The sequence below is a fragment of the Lissotriton helveticus genome, chromosome 12, assembly GCF_964261635.1.
Source record: "Lissotriton helveticus chromosome 12, aLisHel1.1, whole genome shotgun sequence".
NCBI lineage: Eukaryota > Metazoa > Chordata > Amphibia > Caudata > Salamandridae > Lissotriton > Lissotriton helveticus.
In genome coordinates, this window is record NC_136073.1 from 271,296,763 (window position 1) to 271,316,081 (window position 19,319).

Genomic DNA, 19,319 nt, shown 5'->3' on the forward strand with positions numbered 1-19,319 from the left:
AGTATGGGAAAGTAGATGTCGGACCTATCTGGGAGTATGCATTTATCACACAGCCGCCAACTATTTGGAAGGTAATGTCGAACGAGAGATACGAGCCACCAAGAGTAACTTTTAACTCTGGGGAACTCTCCCGCTCTCAGTGGCAGGACGGGTGGCACTGCTAAAGATGGTCACACTATCGCGCTTGCTCTATTATTTTGGTTCGTTATCACTACGGATCCCGCGAAAACTCTTTACCCAACTTAACACCATGATTACAGGATTTTTATGGGGCTCTGGAAGACGCAGAGTAGCGCTCGCCACTATGATGAGACCTAGACAGGAGTGGGGCTTTGCAGTGCTTAATTTTGAGGGCTACAACCATGTAGCTCAAAACTGCGCCCATGTGCTGCTGCGGCTCCCCTTGAGCAAAAGAGAAGCTCCAGGGGACCTGTGAGCGATGCGCCAATGCTGTAACCGGACTAGTAAAAGAACCCAGCAGGGGCCCCCGTTGCGCCTGACATTATGCTGCTGGTTTGCGAGGCACTACGCCATGGGGGAGACTGGCAGGGACTACGGACATGGGAAGATGCAGGGATCTCCACTATTGGACACCTCTACAAGGACAATATCCTGCTAACCTTTAATGATTTATTAGAGCAGAGCGTTACGAGCTTCCCAGGAGGGACTTTCTCTTGCATGCCGCTCTGATGGCAGCCATCCGTAAGCATTGGAAGAAGGGGATGGTGGAACCGCCGATCTCTTTACCATGCCAGAATGTAGTATTGGCGGCCGGGACGATCAAGGCAGTCACTTGAATTTATAGGCGGCTCACCCAGGAGATAAGACGTCCCTTGGAGAGCCTACGTCTTAAATGGGAGACAGATCTCGGGATGGCTATAGATGAGAAGCCGTGGGAGGCACTAGTAGAACGAGCATGGAAAAGTTCCAGAAATGATTGATTCCAGAGAATCCATTTTTTTGTCCTCGCCAGAGCATCTCTCACCCCGCACAACATTAATGAGTATTTTGGGCCCGATCAGCCTGTCCGCGATGTAAACTAGAAAATGCAGAATTCTTACATATGCTCTGGGAGTGCCCATTACTAGAGGGGTTCTGGAGGGAGGTATCGACTAAACTAGGCGACATAACGGAAAGAGACAACACAATGACCCTGGGATATTGCCTACTACACTGGTTTCCTCACACTGCCTGGAATAAAGTTTCCAGCAAATTCATAGACCTGGGGTTAGTCCTGGCTAAACGAGAAATTACCAGTCACTGGAAGGTGACCAGTGCCCCTAGTGTCTTGAGGTGGCTGCAGGAATTTATAAAATTGGGCAGATTGTGAAGGGATTCTTAGACTGGAAATGGCCCAAAGAATAGGCAATGAAAAAAAGCTAGACACGGCGAGAGCAAGGGTGGCATTAGTAGAGCTGCTCAAACACCCGACTGATGATAACGAACACCCCTTGCGCGAGTAGAACTGTGTGTGAGGGTTGAAACATTGCCCTATCTGGGCACATAGTCTGGGAGATTGAAAGCATGTATTGCATAGCGACTTCCCCTTTTGGATCCCTTCCTACTGGAATTATAGTGCCTGATGCCTTACATGACTGGATACTATTCGCCAGAGACATAGATGATTGAGCGACATGCTTGGTGGGGGGTGGGGGGTGGGGAGGGTTTCATTGTTTTGTTTGTAGTGATTCTTGCGAGTTTGTACTGGAAAGGACTGCCGAGATGTCGATCTCCCACCACAGGGATGTAGAGCATAGCTCCCCTGAGAACTCTGATTTGACCGACAAATACTATTACCACTTTGCGAAAAGGACCACACATGATGAGAATCTGCAACTGGTACTGTGCAATAATCAGATATGATTATTTAGGATTATTCATAATTGTTGTCTAAAGCACGATGTAAACTCTAAAATCCCACTGTATTGCTCCTACATGACTGGATATTACTGAATAAAATGTTTTTAAAAAAAATGCAAGACTGCTCAAGGAAATGCAGTTGTGATTGAAGTTGCAAACGTTACAGGTTTGTATATGCTTTGGAAACATTTTTAATTACAAAGTAATTACTTTTAGATTACTTTTTTGTTACTTTTGGATTACTGGAGTGCTGGGGTTGCATGCCTGGATACCACAACTTAGGATCTCACAATACAAGGTAAGTAAGATTTTTCATACATTTACTGTTTTGTTCTCTCTTTCTCCATACAAACATCAGTTCAACATTTCAAACATTTTAGGCCAAAAATCTCTTAACATGGGTTCCTATGGGAGTAAAAGTGTTAGCTGTTTCTCAGGTAAGTATGCGACTTACGAGCAGGAGTTTAGAGGTTTAGGACTAAAGTTCCCCAAGGTCTAGATGGGCACTCAAGTTGCACAACCAACGGCACTGGGGAGGCCAGGTGCAGAGTGCAGGGGCCCAATGTTAGCCAATGAGGCTAAAGGGGCCTTCGGTTAGGGACTGCGGACAAGCAGGCCACTCGGTAGTGGAATCAAAGCACCTGAAGTTATGGTCCGCACTGCAGGGGCCAATGACCAGCACAGGAGCTGCACCACCAACGGCACTGGGGCAGCCAGGTGAAGGCTGCAAAAAGGACGTCGGGGACCCTGTGCGTTTGTAAGAAGACGCTGCAGGCTCGAGCAGGGAGACTTCCTGAAGGTGACCACTGGCTGGAGAGGTAAGTTGGGTTCTTGGTGGATTCCTGGGCATCATCAGTTGGGCCACCCAAGGCCGTGTGGCGTTGGTAGCAGGGGTGTAGGGGTGTCTTTTGGCATCAGGTTTTCTTACCAGCTCTGGTCATGGTCGATGGGCCACTTCAGCTAGAGGCTGCAGGCGTCCGCTTAAAGCTTGAGGGAGGTCCGAAATCACCAGATCGCAGGATCGGATCGCTGGGGAGACCTCCTTGTGGTGTTGGGACACTCAAACATGGGCCTTCGGCATCGGGTACAGAATGATGCAGGAACGCGGAGTTGCCGGAATCTGGATTCTGAGGGTGAGTCTTTGCTTGAGCAAATCCGGTGCTCACGGGAGACAGTCTATAAGAGGGTTGCAGGGCAGGTCCTAGGGCTCTGGGGGTTGCTGCCTGCTGGACTCTCTGGGGTTCTTGCTGTAGGCAGGTCATATATCAGGCTGGGGCCAAAGCAGTTGGTGTACTCTTTTTCCTGGGTCAGCACGGCTCTTCGGTCCTTCTTTCTTCCTCGAATCTGAGATGGCAAGGTTCAGTGTTGTCCGAAAATATTACATTTAGGGGCGTTAAAGGAGTATGCCGGTCAGGACCAATGGGTCCCTTCCTTGGGGTGGGAACACCCCCCATTATGCCACCCTCCAGTGGGAGTGGGCATGAGCCTCTTCCTAATTGGCAGAATTCCGCCATCTTCAAGATGTAGGGGACGGAGATGTGTGCTTCACCTTGCCTCCCCCACCTGAGTGATGGGGTTGGCAAAGGTGGGCGCACCTCTTCATAGTTTGGTTTTCCCACCGCTTCTCCCATCCAAAGTGGGGACCAGAACCGGTGGGAGCCAGTTGCTGGGGATAGCAAAAGGCAGGCACAGCTTCTCAAGGGAGTAAGCCTTTGAAGCTTCCCCTTTCGTGGACACAGCCCATCCTGGGGGAGGAGACATGACACCTATGCCCAGGATGGTGTTTGTTTCTGGACCCAGAGAGCAGAGGGTCTCTACCCAGGGATCCAGAAAACTCTCTAGTGGTGGCAAATGACGGCCAGTCATTCAGGAATCACACTAGGGCTGGCCAATTTTCATTTTATTTTTTATTTTACATCTCTAAGATGCCCTCCCAGTGCATTTTATATTAAATCCAACGCTGGCATCAGTGTGGGTTCAATGTGCTGAGAGGTTTTCTCCCAAACTTCCCAGTTTTTAGTAAAGCCATTATGAAGCTGTGGAGTTCTTAATGACCAACTCTTAGTCCATATACTCTTTATGGCTTTACTACACTTACAATGTCTAAGAAGGAGCTCAGGCACTGTAGAGGGGTGACAAACCTAGGCCTTAGGCAGTGGGTTGCAGGCATGGGACATAGGGATGTGTGCCATGTGGACTCCAATTTTCTCTGTACCAAAACACGCAGCCTGCAATGGCTGTGTGTGGGCGTACAGGGCCTCTGTGGGTGGAATAATAGGTGCTGCAGCCCTTAGAGGCCTTCCCTGGTCACATTGCCGTTGGGACCCATGGTACCTTTTACAAGGGGCTTACCTGTGGCCAGAGACGTGCCAATTGTGGATAAAAGGGTATAGTCTTGGGAAAGAACACAGGTCCTGGGAACCTGATTGGCAGGGACCCAGGGCACATCAAGTCAGGTTGCATCAGATGACGGGCAAAAAGTGGGGGGTAACCATGCAAAAAGGGGCACTTTCCTACACCTATCATTGCCAGTTTTATTGGCTTATGGTTCAGGTAATGTTTCACCCTTATAGGGTTAAGCAAAAGCAACAAAAACGGTGGTTAGTCTTACGAAAAGGCTTAGTCCTGTCAAAACGATATGTGAGCCATTTTTCATCAAAAGTGTTTAATGCCCTGTCCACTACAGAATCAGGTTGCAGAAAGACTATGAGCAGCTCAATAGGCTGGTTAAAGTGGATAGGTGAGACCACCTTATGTGAGAATTGGTTCTAAGAACTACTCTGTCCTTGTGTACCGTAATCAATTGTTCTTTTATAGTAAAAGCTTGTAACTCTCCAATGCGCCTAAGTGAATTTATAGCTAAAAGAAGGCCACCTTCCAGGCAAGGAACTCGAAGTTGCATGAATGGAGAAACTTAGAAGGTGGCCCCATTGAGCCTTTTGAGAACCACATTGGAGGTGTTCTTGGGGGTATCACCCTTTTGAAGCTCTTCATGAACAACCTGACAACAGGAATTCTGAAAAGGAATGAGCATTCCCTGTTGGATTTGGCTACAGCTACTAAATGGAGGTGTAGAAAGGCGCAAGCTAGACTTACCTTTTGAAGAAGTTAAAGGTAGGAAATGACGCCCTGCGCCTTAACCTCGAAGGGATACAATTGCTTGGATACAGTAGTAGTGGACACATCTTTTCCACTTCACTGCATAAATGCATGAGTTATAGGCCTACATGCCTCTTGGAGGATAATCATACACTCCGCTGAGAGGTGTAGGTATTCAAACACATAAAACGTCATGAGGCAGATCACTAGGTTGAAATGCTTAGGGACTGGGTAACTGATGTTGCCGTGTGAGATGGTCCTGTCTGATCAGAAGCTCCTTGTGTGGCTGATGGACGTTACTAGTGGTATTACTACCAGTGCTGTCTGGCCCACATTGGTGCCACTATTATAAGGTGTGGTGTACATCACTGACCAGTTCATCCACTGTTCAATGCCCATGGACTGTGGGTACCTGGAAGTGGAGGCTTGGGCATTTTGCCTTTTTGCTGGAGGCAAAAATGTTGATAGCTAGGCTCTCCCAGTGCTGAAAGTACCTTATGCGTACTTGTGAATTGAGGGTCTCTCTCATGGACTTGTTGAGGAGTCCTGCTTAATGGGCTGCAAAGTCATTGTCCACCCCTGGAAGGTGTTCTGCCAGGAGAGGACTGTTCCGGCAGCTTGGCCAGTGCCAGATTTGTTGTGCTCAGGCAGACAGCAGAGGGGTGGGGGGTGAGTGCTGCCAATTTTGGTATGCAATATATCGCTGTCTTGTTGTTGGTCTTTACAAGACACTTTGAGGGCTAAGAGAATAGCCATCATCTTTAAGTCAAGTAGTTGTTGTGCCTCCCCTGGTGAAGAGGGGTCCAGAAGCCTTCAACCGCCATGTTGCCAAAATGTGCATCCCATCAAATGAGCAATGCATCGGGGTAATGGTCAGATGCAGAAAAGGGTCCAAGAAAGTCCTACCAAGCAATAGGTTGTTGCTGTTTCACCACTGCAGATAGGGGCGAATGCTGGCCTTTATCAGAACTAGATCTTCATACTTACCCTCTGCTTCTGACCACTCGCCAGGGAGGCACTGATAGAGTGGGCGCATGTGTAATCTGGTGTACAATACAATTGCTATGAAAGAGGCCATCATAACCAGTAGCTTCATTACAGTTCTAACAATTAACATGAAAAAAGAAGCAGCAGCTATTGAAATGCCATCACCCTTTTCTGTTTGGGGTATGAAGCCCCCATGATAATGTTTAAGATGGAGCATAAGAATGTTGGATTTGTTGAGATTCGAGGTGGGCTTACTTTGTATTTATGTTAAACTCTAAGCTGTGAAAAAGGGTTATAGTCATCTGTGTGTTAGACATTGCTGCCTGCTGCTACTCTTGAGAAGCCAGTCATCAGTGTAAGAGAACATTTGGATGCAGCATAGATGAGACTCCACAACCACCAAGCCTTTAGTAAAGATCCTTGAAGATGTGGTGACTCCAAAGGATAGTACTCTGAAGGGGTAGGAATGACCACTTACCACAAATCAGAGGTACTGGTGATGGGAAATAGGAATCATGGAGGTCCAACATGATCATGAGGTACATTTATCAGAGCAGTGGGCTGATGATGTACTGCAAGACTGTCACAGGAAATACCAACTGAGCAGCCTGAGATTAAGGATGGGCCGGAGGGTACCACCTTTTTTGGGATTTTGAAGTAAGTATGTACATTGAGTAAAAGCCCTACCCCTGTTGGTGATGAGGCACTGGCTAAAAGGTGTCCTTTTAAAAGAGTGCTTTGACCTACTTTTTCAAGAGAGTAAGGTGATGATGACTGAAGGCACACTGGAGTGGTGGTATGTTGGGCAGGGTGGTGTGGAATTCTCAGTAGTAACCCTGTAGGACTACCGCTAGCGCCCACTGATTGGAGGCAATTTCCCTCCAACAAAAGCGAAAACCCCTTAGTCTTTCCCCAACAGGTGTTGTGTGACTGGTGAGGTAGCATGGGCGAGTCATTTAAAAAAAAAAATAATAATTTTAAGAGAAGAGCCTCCCTTCCCGGAACCACTGCTACCACTTCCATTGCCAATGTTGCCCCTGTAATTTCCTCTTGGGTACCATGATACTGGACTAGGAGTCATGAAACACCTGCTACTGCCTATAGTATGTTTGGGGCCGACTATCTTGTGCTCACTCCCCAGACAGTTGCCAATACGAATTGCCCCTTGAGGTGTTAGACTGGAAGGCATGCATAGACTTAGCAATTTTGGTGTCTTTTTTTAATCTTCTCCAATATTGCATTCACTTGGGGTTTAAAAAGATGATCCTCATCAAATCGGTTTTGAAGGTGTTGTTCATTGACCTCTGGTTTAAAGTCAGAGATGCGAAGTCATGCACATCTATGAAGGACATATTTATGCTGCAGAGGCGGTGCCCTCTGCGTCCATGGCACGTTGGATGTTTGCACTGGAGATTAATCAGAACCCCCCCCCCCTCCTCCCCCACCTCCCTGCAGCCAGCTCTGCACTCCTTTTCTATTTTCTAGAAGGCATCAGGGAGGGGTTGTATGAGTGCATCAATCTCCTCCCAGAGAAACCTGCCACTGCTCAAATGCAACCCCACCAAATTAACAATGTGTCATTGAGTAGTTGTCTTGGCTGCTACTAGCTTGCTTGTGGCGTTGAGACGTTTACTATCTTTGTCCGGGGATGGGGAGTCTCCTGTTGCTTATGCTGAGGCTCTCTTCATGTCAATATGTACAGGGGAATCTGGGGGGGAATCGGACATCTAATGTAGAGTGTAGTTGAGAGAAGCCTTATACTTCTCCACGCGTAGGGTGAGGACTCTGAATGGATCTATAAAATTACCTGGGTCGAACTGGAGCATAGGTAAGAATTGCACACCGCAATCTGCCCTAGAAAGAGTCTCCCCCGGGAAGTTTTCTTCGTCCTCTACAACGTGCATGGCCCCTTTATAGTGGTGAGTCTCTCTCTGAATGACAGTATGGTACACCTTATTATCATATATTAAAAAGATGATGAGACTTTTAGGATTGTGTGACATTTGGAGAATAAGGGTGGGAAGTTCTGTGGATATACATTTCACAATAAAAAGTATGGCCACTCATCTAGGATTGACTACTTTTAGTCGATCAGGCTTTATGTGGAGATATTAAGGAGATTAAGCATGTAACTGCACACCTATTTAATCATGCATGTTATTTTAGAAATGAAACTCGTTAACAGGCAAGAGTTAAGGATGTGGACCTTAGATCATACTCTTATGTTAGACCAGGAGACAGTTGACAGCTTGAAGTCAGAGGAGTCAATGGAATTACATGTCAGTTCAACTCCTTTAAATATAGTTTGGGATGCCTTTAAGGCGGTTATGATCGAGAAGCCAATTAGTATATCTTCTCAGTATTGTAAGGCATTTTGAGGGGAACTGAGGGATTAAGAGCTTGAGATGAATCACCTGGAAACGCAACAACTAGATCAGAGATTGTCAGCTAACAACAAAATATTTCAAGAGAGTGAGTAACAAGAGTGGAGTGATGGGCTTATTTCAATATATAAGAATAGAGTTAGGCCCAGGTGGGAGGAGAGCAAGATGGCTAATTTTGAATATGGCGAGTACTCCGGTAAGTTGCTGACATAGAAAACTAAAACAGAAAAAGCCTGGAACGTTGTGAGAGAGATAAAGTGTAAGGGGACGGAATTCTTACCTAACAAGTAGCCTCCGTGTTGAAAATACTTTTCTCAAATTTGTGGGAGATTTGTATACAGAAAACCTGGTAACCACAGAAGAGAAGGTTAATGAATGTTTATAGGCTGACCAATTAGACAAACTCTCAAATACTAAAAAGGAATGTTTAGATCAGGATAATGTGCAAAGTGAAGTTTGGCAGGCAGTTAGTTCCAGCAAGAGAGGGAAAGCAGCAGTCCCGGATGGCCTTCGCAATGAATTTTTGAAAATGTTGGGGGATTCAATTATACCTTTCTTGATTAGGTTGTTTGGGGAAATCTTTAGAGAAAAGGGCCCCTTTACCACACTCAGTGGGATTCTACGGCCACTCTAATCTTGAAACCAGATGAAGACCCCACCTACTGCGAGTCATATAGGCCTATATTATTTTTGAATAGTCATTCTAAAATCTTTGCTAATGGTCTAGCTAAGAGGTTGAGGAAGGTGCTGGGAGATCTAATACATAAGGATCAAAAAGGTCTCATGAGAGGTAGATACTTGCATGAGCCAACCCCTGAGTTACTAAATTTAACAGACCTAGCCACCAACTTTAAAGTTCCACTTGTCATCCTGAAGCAGGATGCTTGTAAAGCCTTCAATAGGGTCAACTGGTCGCACTTGAAGACAGTTTTAAAACCTTATAATTTAGGGGATACATTTCAGAAGGTGTAATTCAGTTGATCTGTAAGAACCTCTCAGCTAAAAAAAAATTAAATGGCAGGTTAACATCAGCGTTTCAAATAAGGGGCACGAGGCAGGGTTGCCCATTATCTCCTCTTGTTTAATTTATATATTTAACCTCTGGCACATAAGCTTAGAAAGGAGAGAGCAATAAGCTCCTTTAGATATAATGTTAGGCAAAAAAAGTCTCTCTATGCAGATTACTTGATGATCTATACTACAAACTTATGATCTGCTCTCTCTGTAATTGAGCGGCTGACTGCAGATTTCGGTGAAGTGTTGTGCTACGCAGCAAATCCCTCAAAAACCAAAATAATGGTGTGGAATGTCGAGTGGGAGAATAGACTAATAAAAAAGGAGATGAAATAGTTTAGAATTAAAATTACACAAGATTTAGACAGGATTGCAGAATCGAATTTCCAAAGCGTATTGAGGGAAACAAGCAAATTATTAACGAGTTGGTCTCATTAACAATATTTGAAGAACTAGCATGATAAAAATGACCGCCCAGCCAAAATGTACCTTTCTTTTTAACACAATGCCCTACACATTAAAAACAGTGTTTGGAGAAGCTGCAAGTGAAAGTCAACTACTTAATTTGGGAGTAAAAGGGAGCAAGGATCTCCTGGAAGAAACTTTATAGAAGACGAGACAAGGGAGGGGTTTCAGTGCTAGATTTCCAGCTTTACAGATAAAAAATTATAGGTGTTTACTTATTAATATAGAGGGTCCAGGAATCAGTTCCTAGCTCAAAGTCATGTTGAAGGGAGAAAGAAGGGGTGAATCCCATTTCCTGTAAAAGTTTGGGGGCATGACATTTTACAAGAAGATGAGGGGAAAAGTCTTGCAGCTCCCAGAGGAACATTTCCAGCTTCAAGTTTCTTCAACTAAAATAGTGGTCACAAACCTTTAGGCCTAATGATAGAAACACCAACAAGTTGGGAGAACAATTGTTGAAAATGCATCCAGGGAAGAAAGAGGTCTCACTATGTAACTTGCTGATGTTAGATATTATGGCCTACCATCCTGAGGAGTTATGGAGAGGATGCTTGCATAGGCTGCAGATCCAAGACTTATGGCAATTTTCAATGCATACACTTTATAGCATGGTAAAACCCGCCTATTGAGAAGGTACCATATTTTCTCCCTTCTCAGAGCATTCTGGACACACACAAAATTTCTGAAACTGGGGAAAACGGATTTGCCATACTGTATGAAGTGTGGTTTAGAAAATGATGACAACATTTACATGTTGGTGGAATGCCCCAGGGTTCAGGAATATTGGGATGCTGTGGGTAAGACTATAAGTAACATTCTCCAAGTAGACAGCAAGGTAAGCCTTGGATGGATTACTTTTGGAAGCATGGCTGACTCTGTGAAGCTCAGCAAGGACAACAGTAAAATTTTGCATCGGATATCTTTTGTCAAGAAGAGAAATCTGTAGAAAATGAATATCTAAGGTACCCCCTACTAAATCTGAGTGGTTGGATTCTGTAATGCATACTTTAAAAATGGATGCACATTTCACTTCTGCAAGAAGATCTAAGATATGGCTCACTTTGGTCGCATGGAATGGGGTAGAACACCAGAGAGAAACAACTAAGAGAATTATGACAAGGTTAAGGGCCACAATGGATTGATGTCTAATGTTCCCAAGATTACAGCTGACTGCATCTTGGAAACTCAGCTTGGTATTGGTTAGATCTGAAAGGGTCGCTATAATCTTCCCAGGTTTGGTAAACTTATGGCTAACCTAACGAGATAAGAGGATGGAACAATGGGACCAGAGGTTGGCAGCCAGTGGTGAACGAGTACTCCAAAAAAACAAAAAACACAACAACACCTGTACTACAGTCTATGCCACTCTACGAGACTCTACTCCAGTTTAGCCAAAGACACTCCATTGTACAACACTCTACGAGACTTTCCAACACTTCACATAACTGTGTTCTCAGAAAGTATGGGATTGGAGAAAATGTGCTGTGATAAATACAATGATGTCAGTTGGTATAAGTGATGTAATATGAAAGGGTATAAGCAGCGCATGATAGAGTGGAGAGTTCCAATTATTGTTGTGTGGTTAGTGAACTGGAAACACTTTATATGGCGGAGAGCTAGTTATATTTTAAAGGTGGTGCTTAAATTAATACATTTATGGTATGATGGTAACTTTTATATTTTTTATGTTTGTGTATTTTGACTTTGGTTTGTGTAGAAAAAACAAATGAAGTTATAGTAATTTAAATGTGGTGCATACATTAGAAATTTAAGGTACAACTAGAACTTTAGAATTTCTAATATTTGTGCAGTTGAAGTTTGGTTTCTATAGGAAGAATAAATTAAGTTTTCCTAACTAGAATTAACTTTTAACCTTTATTATATATATAATACACACGCACACACATATATAAAATTCACACACATCTAATCGGTACATGTACTCCTAATAGTCACATTTTCGCTTCTATCTCCAAAACAGCTGAAAAAGAATTAATTGCAACAAAAAGAGGCATTGGATGACGAAAAGGCTGCTGTGCCATTAAACTTTCGCGTATTTCTGTTCAATGGTTTCAGGGTTGAGTGTAGAGAATGTTTATTTTGGGAAAACCCATGTCAATTGCAAATTCCATACATTTTCGGACACCTCTCCTAACTTTTGATCCATCTGAACAATGTGCGCCAAATAATGTGATCATTGATTTCCTACTCAACAGTGCTTAACTGAGTTTGGTGCAAACTGCTAAAGAGACAAAATTATTAAGGGAGGGAATGTGATTTCTTATCATGTGAAGTGTCAACCATAACAGAAAAGGGGCAACTGTGCCTCTGTAATATAAACATACACCCAAACAGGGTGGCAGGAATCCGCAAAAACGAGGGGTCAGCATAGAAATCTAAATTATACATACAGAGAGGTGGGTTAGGTACAGAGGTAAGTAGCCAAAGAGGTGTGTCTGACTGAACCAGTACTGACAATGGAGGAGGTGGGGAGGGACATACAATAAAGAACCCTAAGTTATTGCACCTGTAGCTGGTAAAGGTGAGGAGTAAAAACTAGGTCATTCCTTTCATTAGGGTGCCGTGTACAAACTGTTAAGAGATGCCCTTGGCAAAGTTACAAAGTATTTCACCCCCATGTATAACAAAAAATACACCTTAATTCCTTTTCATAGATTTATGTATTAGTATATTTTTGGTCCATCATTAAAATGACAAGAAACCTGCTACTGACAATTTCATACAATCAATTCTCTGGAGCTCCACTTAAATGGACATGATTATTGCAATGCTCAGTTCCCAAGGCTTCGTCTTTGAGCCACTGCTTGGCCGGATGTGGTCACCGAGGTAGTAGTACAAGCAGCATTACCAAACCTGCTTGAAATGATGAGAAGAAAAAAAAAAGGAGGACGCGGAATAAGCAAAGGCTCCCACAGAACACACCACAACAAATGGCTGGTTGAACATGAAGGCTCTCCTCAGCAGAATAAAGTGGTCATCTTCGGTGATCTGCTCCAATGGCTTCAGTCACATTACTAAAGCCTTGCTCCCTGCAAACAGAGAAGGAGAGAATCTCAGCATTCAACTGCCAGCTCTTTCAAAGTCAAAATCACTCAACAATGACAAGAAAGCAGTCACAAAATATTTGTATCCAAGGTCAATCAACAAGATTGAGACATTGTATAAAAGATGTGTGTAGCCAGAGAAGTCTACATCATACTAGGTGAATTTTCTAGGGATCAGAACCTAAGCTGAACTTAAACTGAAATGCCCTTAAAACCTTGGGAAGAGAAAGGATAGAAATTGAACCTCAACATGACCTGGCCATTTATATTAACACCAAAAAAGAAGATATAGCATTTGATATACATCATTAGGAGCTTCACTGTCACAAGCAAAGTACAGATTAGACCCAAGTTAGTTGTATGGTAGTTGCATTTATATACACTTTATAACCCTGATGAAGTGCCAAAGTATGCTTGTAGATGGATATCAATCTACTGTGGGAAGTACGTATGTGTAAGAGAGTTTGTAAGGTGGTCTACGTAAGCGGTGTCACTGTTGGACATACAGATCAGAGTTGTGAAGTTATCATATTTTGTCAGTGCACCTTGTCGTGTAGGAAACAGGATACTTAAGCTTATAAACTGCTGGATTATGGATAAAGAAAATGGTGAGCAGTGCAGGGTATGTGGAAAGCATTTTGGTGTTGTGGGAGTAAGCAGACTAATAAATACAGTATCACTGTAAACATATACGTGTGCTTATGTATGGAGTGGAGCAAAGGAGAGAAAAATACCTAGGCATATGGTTAGACCTACCCTCCTTAGGGCTGTCTGTCCAATTTGTGTCAGGAATCATCCTCACCTCTGTAGTGTCCATTCCCTCCTACTGATGTCACTGTAGAATCATCTCGGAAAGAGCTAACTAAGTCTTCACTATCCAGGTCGTTTCAGATGTTTCTTTTTTTTTCAGGGAAAGAATCCCAACATTTTTTGGCTTGTATATAGAAAGAGATTACAAAGATCCATTTTTCTTGCAAGGAGGGATAGTCATGCAGAATGCTAGTCTAGAGAAGAGGTTTATTTATTAAGAACATCTTTGCAGCTTTCCTTGGATGAAGGATGAGCCTTTAAAATTGATGTCCTTGTGTGTGATCCAGTGTCTACCAAGCACTGGCAATGCCAACAGGTCTTGTGTCTCTAAACTTACTGATGAGGTTATGCCTGCTTTAAGTCATCATATGTTCACTCCATCACCCATTCCTGCACTCATACCTCCCTTCATCCAGCCACGGGCTCTTTCTTGCATTCACCCACTTACGCATCTACAATAAAACAAACAAAAACTCCTAACACCTTAGCTGCGATGGAACGTCCAGCTCCAGTGCTGGACCTTCCATTGCGCAGGTGCAGTTGGAACGTTCAACGGCCGACGGCAGCACTACGGAGGTAGTGGTGCTGTCGGCCGTTGGTCGTGCGCAGCACTTATGAGGTTAAAAGCATATGGAAGATAAATTAAAGAATACAAGTAGAAAAAAGAAAACGTGCTGCCACCTAAACTAAAGACGGGCATATGCATAAACATATTTGTGAGCAGCTGTTTTGCAGTGGTCTTGGTCATAGTGTATTCTTGCTTTAAAGTTCCAACCAAGCTGCTACGTTCAGAAGCAGCCATCTTGGAACAGTAATACAATAACACTATGGACCATACCATACTCAGATAGCCACCCAGTTTCGAATTAGTGGAAACGCAGGGTGCAGCAAACTACAGATGAAATGAGCCACAAGCGAAAGACCCAGTAGGAGTGTCATGGGAACTGCAGAACTCGCTCTCAAAAAAACAAAGAAATCAGAGTGGGCTTAAAAAACAAAAACATTGAAAACTAGAAGACTAGCCACCAGTCCAGACACTGAAACACACTCCTTTTAGGAATATGTGCACATGTGATTAGGTCAAATTCATGTCTTAAGCTGTTCAAGAAAGGGAGAATTGTTTTTTAAAAAGAGGCAGTCATAGAATTTAAGCTACTTATGTCTGCTTTCTTCATAACCTAATTTTGTCACAAGTAAAAGAGTTGATATTTATTATTTTAATACATTCCATGTCTCAGACAACAGAAATGTATTTTTATCAAGCACTCTAAATGCACAGAAAAGTACATCCGTGGATTTTCCTATTGTTTCCCTCAAGAAAGTCTCATTAACTAGGACTGCCTCACCTACCTTGATCCTGCTAAAAAAAATATCTAAATAATTTGCTATTTTTGTTGTTGATATTGAAGAGCTATTTACCGCATTATGCTTGGCTGGATCTGATGTCACTTGACAAGACTGCCTACTAAAACAATAAGGAAAATGCTACTAACCAGTATGCATCTGTTCTTGGCATATACAGCTGCAGAATTGTACACTATGCATAGATGGCCACCTAGTGTTGGGCCCGGATGTTTGCAGTTTGTTTTTCTTGTAGAAAGTCTTTGGAAGTCACGAGATAGGAGACTCCTCCGTTGGATGATACTGCGCATGGGCATCGGCTCCATCCCCAGATTGTTTTTCGCCATTAGGGAAGTGATGGAGCTAAGAGATTGTGATGACCACGTGTGTTTGTATCTAATGACGATAACACTGGAACAGATAAAGGTAGCCGGGCAGGCGGGTGCAATTCTGCAGCTGTGTATGCCAAGAACAGATGCATACTGGTAAGTAGCATTTTCCGTTCAAGGCATATGAGCTGCAGATTGCACACTATGCATATATTGTATAGCAATACCCACGTTAGCGGCGACCACCCGTATCTGTTGCAGTTGTTTGAAATAGTGTTTTAAGTACAGCTTGGCCTACAGTGGCTTGTTGCTTCGTTTGCACATCTACACAATAGTATTTTGTGAATGTGTGCGGTGTGGACCATGTAGCTGCTTTGCAGATGTCTTCTAAGGGAATGTTCCCTAAGAATGTCATGGAATTCCCTATTTTCCTTGTAGAATGGGCTTTTGGAGGAATTGTTAGTGTACGCTTAGCTTTATGATAACATATTTGGATACACTTAACGATCCACCTAGCAATACCAGATTTTGATATTGGGTGAAAAAGATACAAAAAGCGGTTTTGTTTTTCTAAAGCTTTGTGTTCTCTCTTTTGACATCTACGGTGTGCAGAGCTCTTTCTGCTACGGTTTGTGGCTGCGAGACGAAGACTGGCAGTTCCACAGATTGGTTTAGATGGAATGGCGAAATGACTTTTGGAAGGAATTTAGGGTTTGTACGAAGCACAACCTTACTGTGATGCATTTGCAGAAAAGGTTCTTGAATGGTAAATGCTTGCATTTCACTAACTCTTCTTAAAGAAGTAATGGCTACTAGGAAAGCCACTTTCCATGTGAGAAATTGCAATTCGCATTTATGTAAAGGTTCAAATGGAGGTCCCATTAGACGTGTGAGCACTATGTTTAAGTTCCACACAGGCGAAGGTGGTATTCTTGGAGGTATTATTCTTTTGAGACCCTCCATGAAAGCTTTAATGGCTGGTACTCACAAAATAGACAACATCTGTCTCTTTTTAAAGTAAGCTGCAATGGCAGCTAGGTGCAACCTGATAGATGTGTAGGCTAAATTACACTTTTAAAGGTGTAGTAAATGGCCTATAATGTGTTGGATGGACACATCTAGGGGATTTATGTTGTTGTTTTGACAGTATATTACAAAACGTTTCCACTTAGCAGCATCACATGCTCTAGTGGTGGGACGCCTTGCTTCCTTGATAACATTCATGCACTCTTGAGGGAGTTTGAGATAACCAAACTCTATGACTTCAGGAGCCAGTTCGCAAGGTTGAGCTGAGCTGGGTCCGGGTGCCTGATCTCTCCATGGTTCTGAGTTAGAAGATATGGAGATAGGTTTAGTTTTTGATGTGGTACCATAGATAGCTGTAGCAGTGTGGTGTACCACGGTTGTCTGGCCCACGTTGGAGCTACTAGTATAAGTGTTAGCGAGTGTTGTTGCATCTTGCGTACTAGTAAAGGAATCATTGGTAGAGGAGGAAAAGGGTACGCAAATAGTCCTGACCAGTTCATCCATATCGCATTGCCTTTGGCCAATGGGTGTGGGTATCTGGCGGCAAAGTGTGGGCATTTTGCGTTGTCGTGGGTGGCGAAGAGGTCTATCTGAGGTTGTCCCCACATTTGAAAGAACGGATGAAGAACTTGTGGATTAAGTTCCCACTCGTGCATCTACTGAGTCTGCCGACTTAGCAGATCTGCCATGGTGTTTTGAACCGATGGGACGTGTTGGGCTATTAAGAAGATGTTCTGAGGTATAGCCCACCTCCATATCTGCTGAGCTAGCTGTGAGCTGCAGAGAGTGTGTCCCTCCTTGTTGGTTTATGTAATACATGGCTGTCATATTGTCTGTGCGGACTAAGACAGTTTTGTTTGCAATTTGTTTTTGGAATGCTTTTAGAGCTAGAAACACAGCTAACAACTCCAGATGGTTGATGTGGAGTAGTTTTTGCATTGGTGTCCACCTTCCCTGCATGGTGTGATGCAGTAGGTGGGCTCCCCAGCCAGAGAGCCATGCGTCTGCTGTTAGTACTATTTGTGGAATAGGCTCTAGGAATAGTCGGCCTTTTGACAGGTTTTTTCTGTTCCACCATTGCAGAGAGCGATGAGTCCGACTGTCTACCAACATTAGGTCTGTTAACTGACCCTGATTCCATTGACGTGCTAGACATTCTTGAAGTGGACGCATTTGCAGTCTTGCGTGAGGTACTATGATTATGCAAGATGCCATCATCCCAATGAGTTGCATAAACACTCGAGCTGGAAGCGAGTGTTGTGATTTGAATTTTGTTAGGAGCGTTTGCACACTTGTTATCCTTGCTGGAGAGGGATAAGCTAGTGTTAGTTGAGTATTGATTGTAGCTCCTAGGTACTGTTGCGTGTGCGATGGTAGCAGATGTGACTTGGTGTAATTTACTGTGAATCACAAGTTGTGAAGTAACATTATTGTATTGTGAGTGTGTTGTACACACTGGCTGTACGACTGTGCTTTTATGAGCCAGTCGTCTAAATATGGGAAGACGTGGATGTGCGGTCTTCTTAAGTGTGCTGCTACCACTGCTAGATATTTGGTGAACACTCTTGGCGCTGTTGTTACTCCGAATGGGAGTACTTTGAATTGGTAGTGCTGTCCTTCTAGCACAAATCTTAGGTACTTTCTGTGCGCCTGGTGAATTGGGATGTGAAAGTAGGTGTCTGAGATCTAGTGTGACAAGAAAGTCGTTCTGCAACAGGAGTGGAAGGACTTGTTGAAGTGTGACCATATGGAAATGATCCGACTGTATGTAAGCGTTTAGAGGCCTGAGGTCTAGAATAGGTCTCAGAGATCCGTCCTTCTTTGGAATTAAGAAGTATAGGGAATATACTCCTTTGTTCCTTTGATGTTTTGGAACTATTTCTATTGCATTTTTCTGCAGGAGAGAAAGTACTTCTTGTCTGAGCAGCGTTAAATGATCTTGTGACATTGGACGCTGTTTGGGTGGTATATTTGGGAGGGGTAGATGTTCGTTCTAGACAGCAACCTGACTGAATTATTTGAAGCACCCACCTGTCTGATGTGATGTCTTCCCAGGCTGGTAGGTATTGCGGTGTCCTTCCCCCGACAGGAGTGGAATGGGGCGGGGGAAGGGGAGGGGAGTCATTGGGTAGGGGTGGAGGCAGAGCGTGAGTTGTTGTTCTTGCCTCTGCCTTTGTTGTTGTTACCGCGGTAACCTCCCCTTTGGTAGCCCTTACTGTAGGTAGACTGAGTGGGGCTTTTGTATGTTGTGGAAGGTGTGTCTGATGAGTACCCTCTTTTTGCACCTCTATATGTGGAGCGACTAAATGGACGTCTGGGAGCCTGCGACTGCAGGGCTCCTATAGATTTTGCTGTGTCGGTGTCTTTTTTCATTTTTTCGAGGGAGACATCCACCACGGGCCCAAATAGGTGTTGCTCATCGAATGGTTGATTGGTAGCGCGCTTTATAAGTGTCACTGATTGATTATAAGTGTCACTGATTGAGTATAGCGCTTTGGACCTCTGGCTTGAAGCCAGATATACATAGCCAAGCATGCCTGCGCAGCAGGACGCTAGTATTGACAGCTCTGGAGGCTGTGTCTGCTGCATCTAGTGCACAGCGGATAGATGTGTTAGTGATCATTTTTCCTTCTTGAATTAGCTCACTAGCTCTATCCTTAAATTGATCAGGGAGATGTTGCATTATGTTTTCGAGCTCATCATAATGTGCCCTATCGTAGCGTGCTAGTAAGGCTTGTGTGTTGGCAATGCGCCGCATGTTTGCTGCTTGTAAGGCAGTTCTTTTCCCGGACGCGTCAAGGAGTTTAGATTCCTTGTCTGGTGGGGGAGCTTCGCCTGATGTTTGAGAGTTAGCTCTTTTACGTGCGTTAGACACGACTAGAGAGTCTAGGGGAACTGGTCCCTTTATATTTGCTGGGTCAGATGGTGCAGCTTTATAC

At 43.9% G+C, this 19,319-nt stretch overlaps 1 protein-coding gene across 2 annotated transcripts in view; it reads right to left on the reverse strand.

The window, feature by feature from the left end:
* Positions 1-12,475: 12,475 nt before the first annotated feature.
* The window catches only part of DHODH (dihydroorotate dehydrogenase (quinone)), a 160,281-nt gene continuing 153,437 nt past the window's right edge, over positions 12,476-19,319 (reverse strand). For both annotated transcript variants that reach the window (XM_078669254.1, XM_078669256.1), the window contains one exon: positions 12,476-12,859. In XM_078669254.1, the coding sequence (XP_078525380.1) occupies positions 12,805-12,859 (55 nt within the window). In that variant the 3' untranslated portion in view covers positions 12,476-12,804. The remainder of the gene's footprint in view (positions 12,860-19,319) is intronic.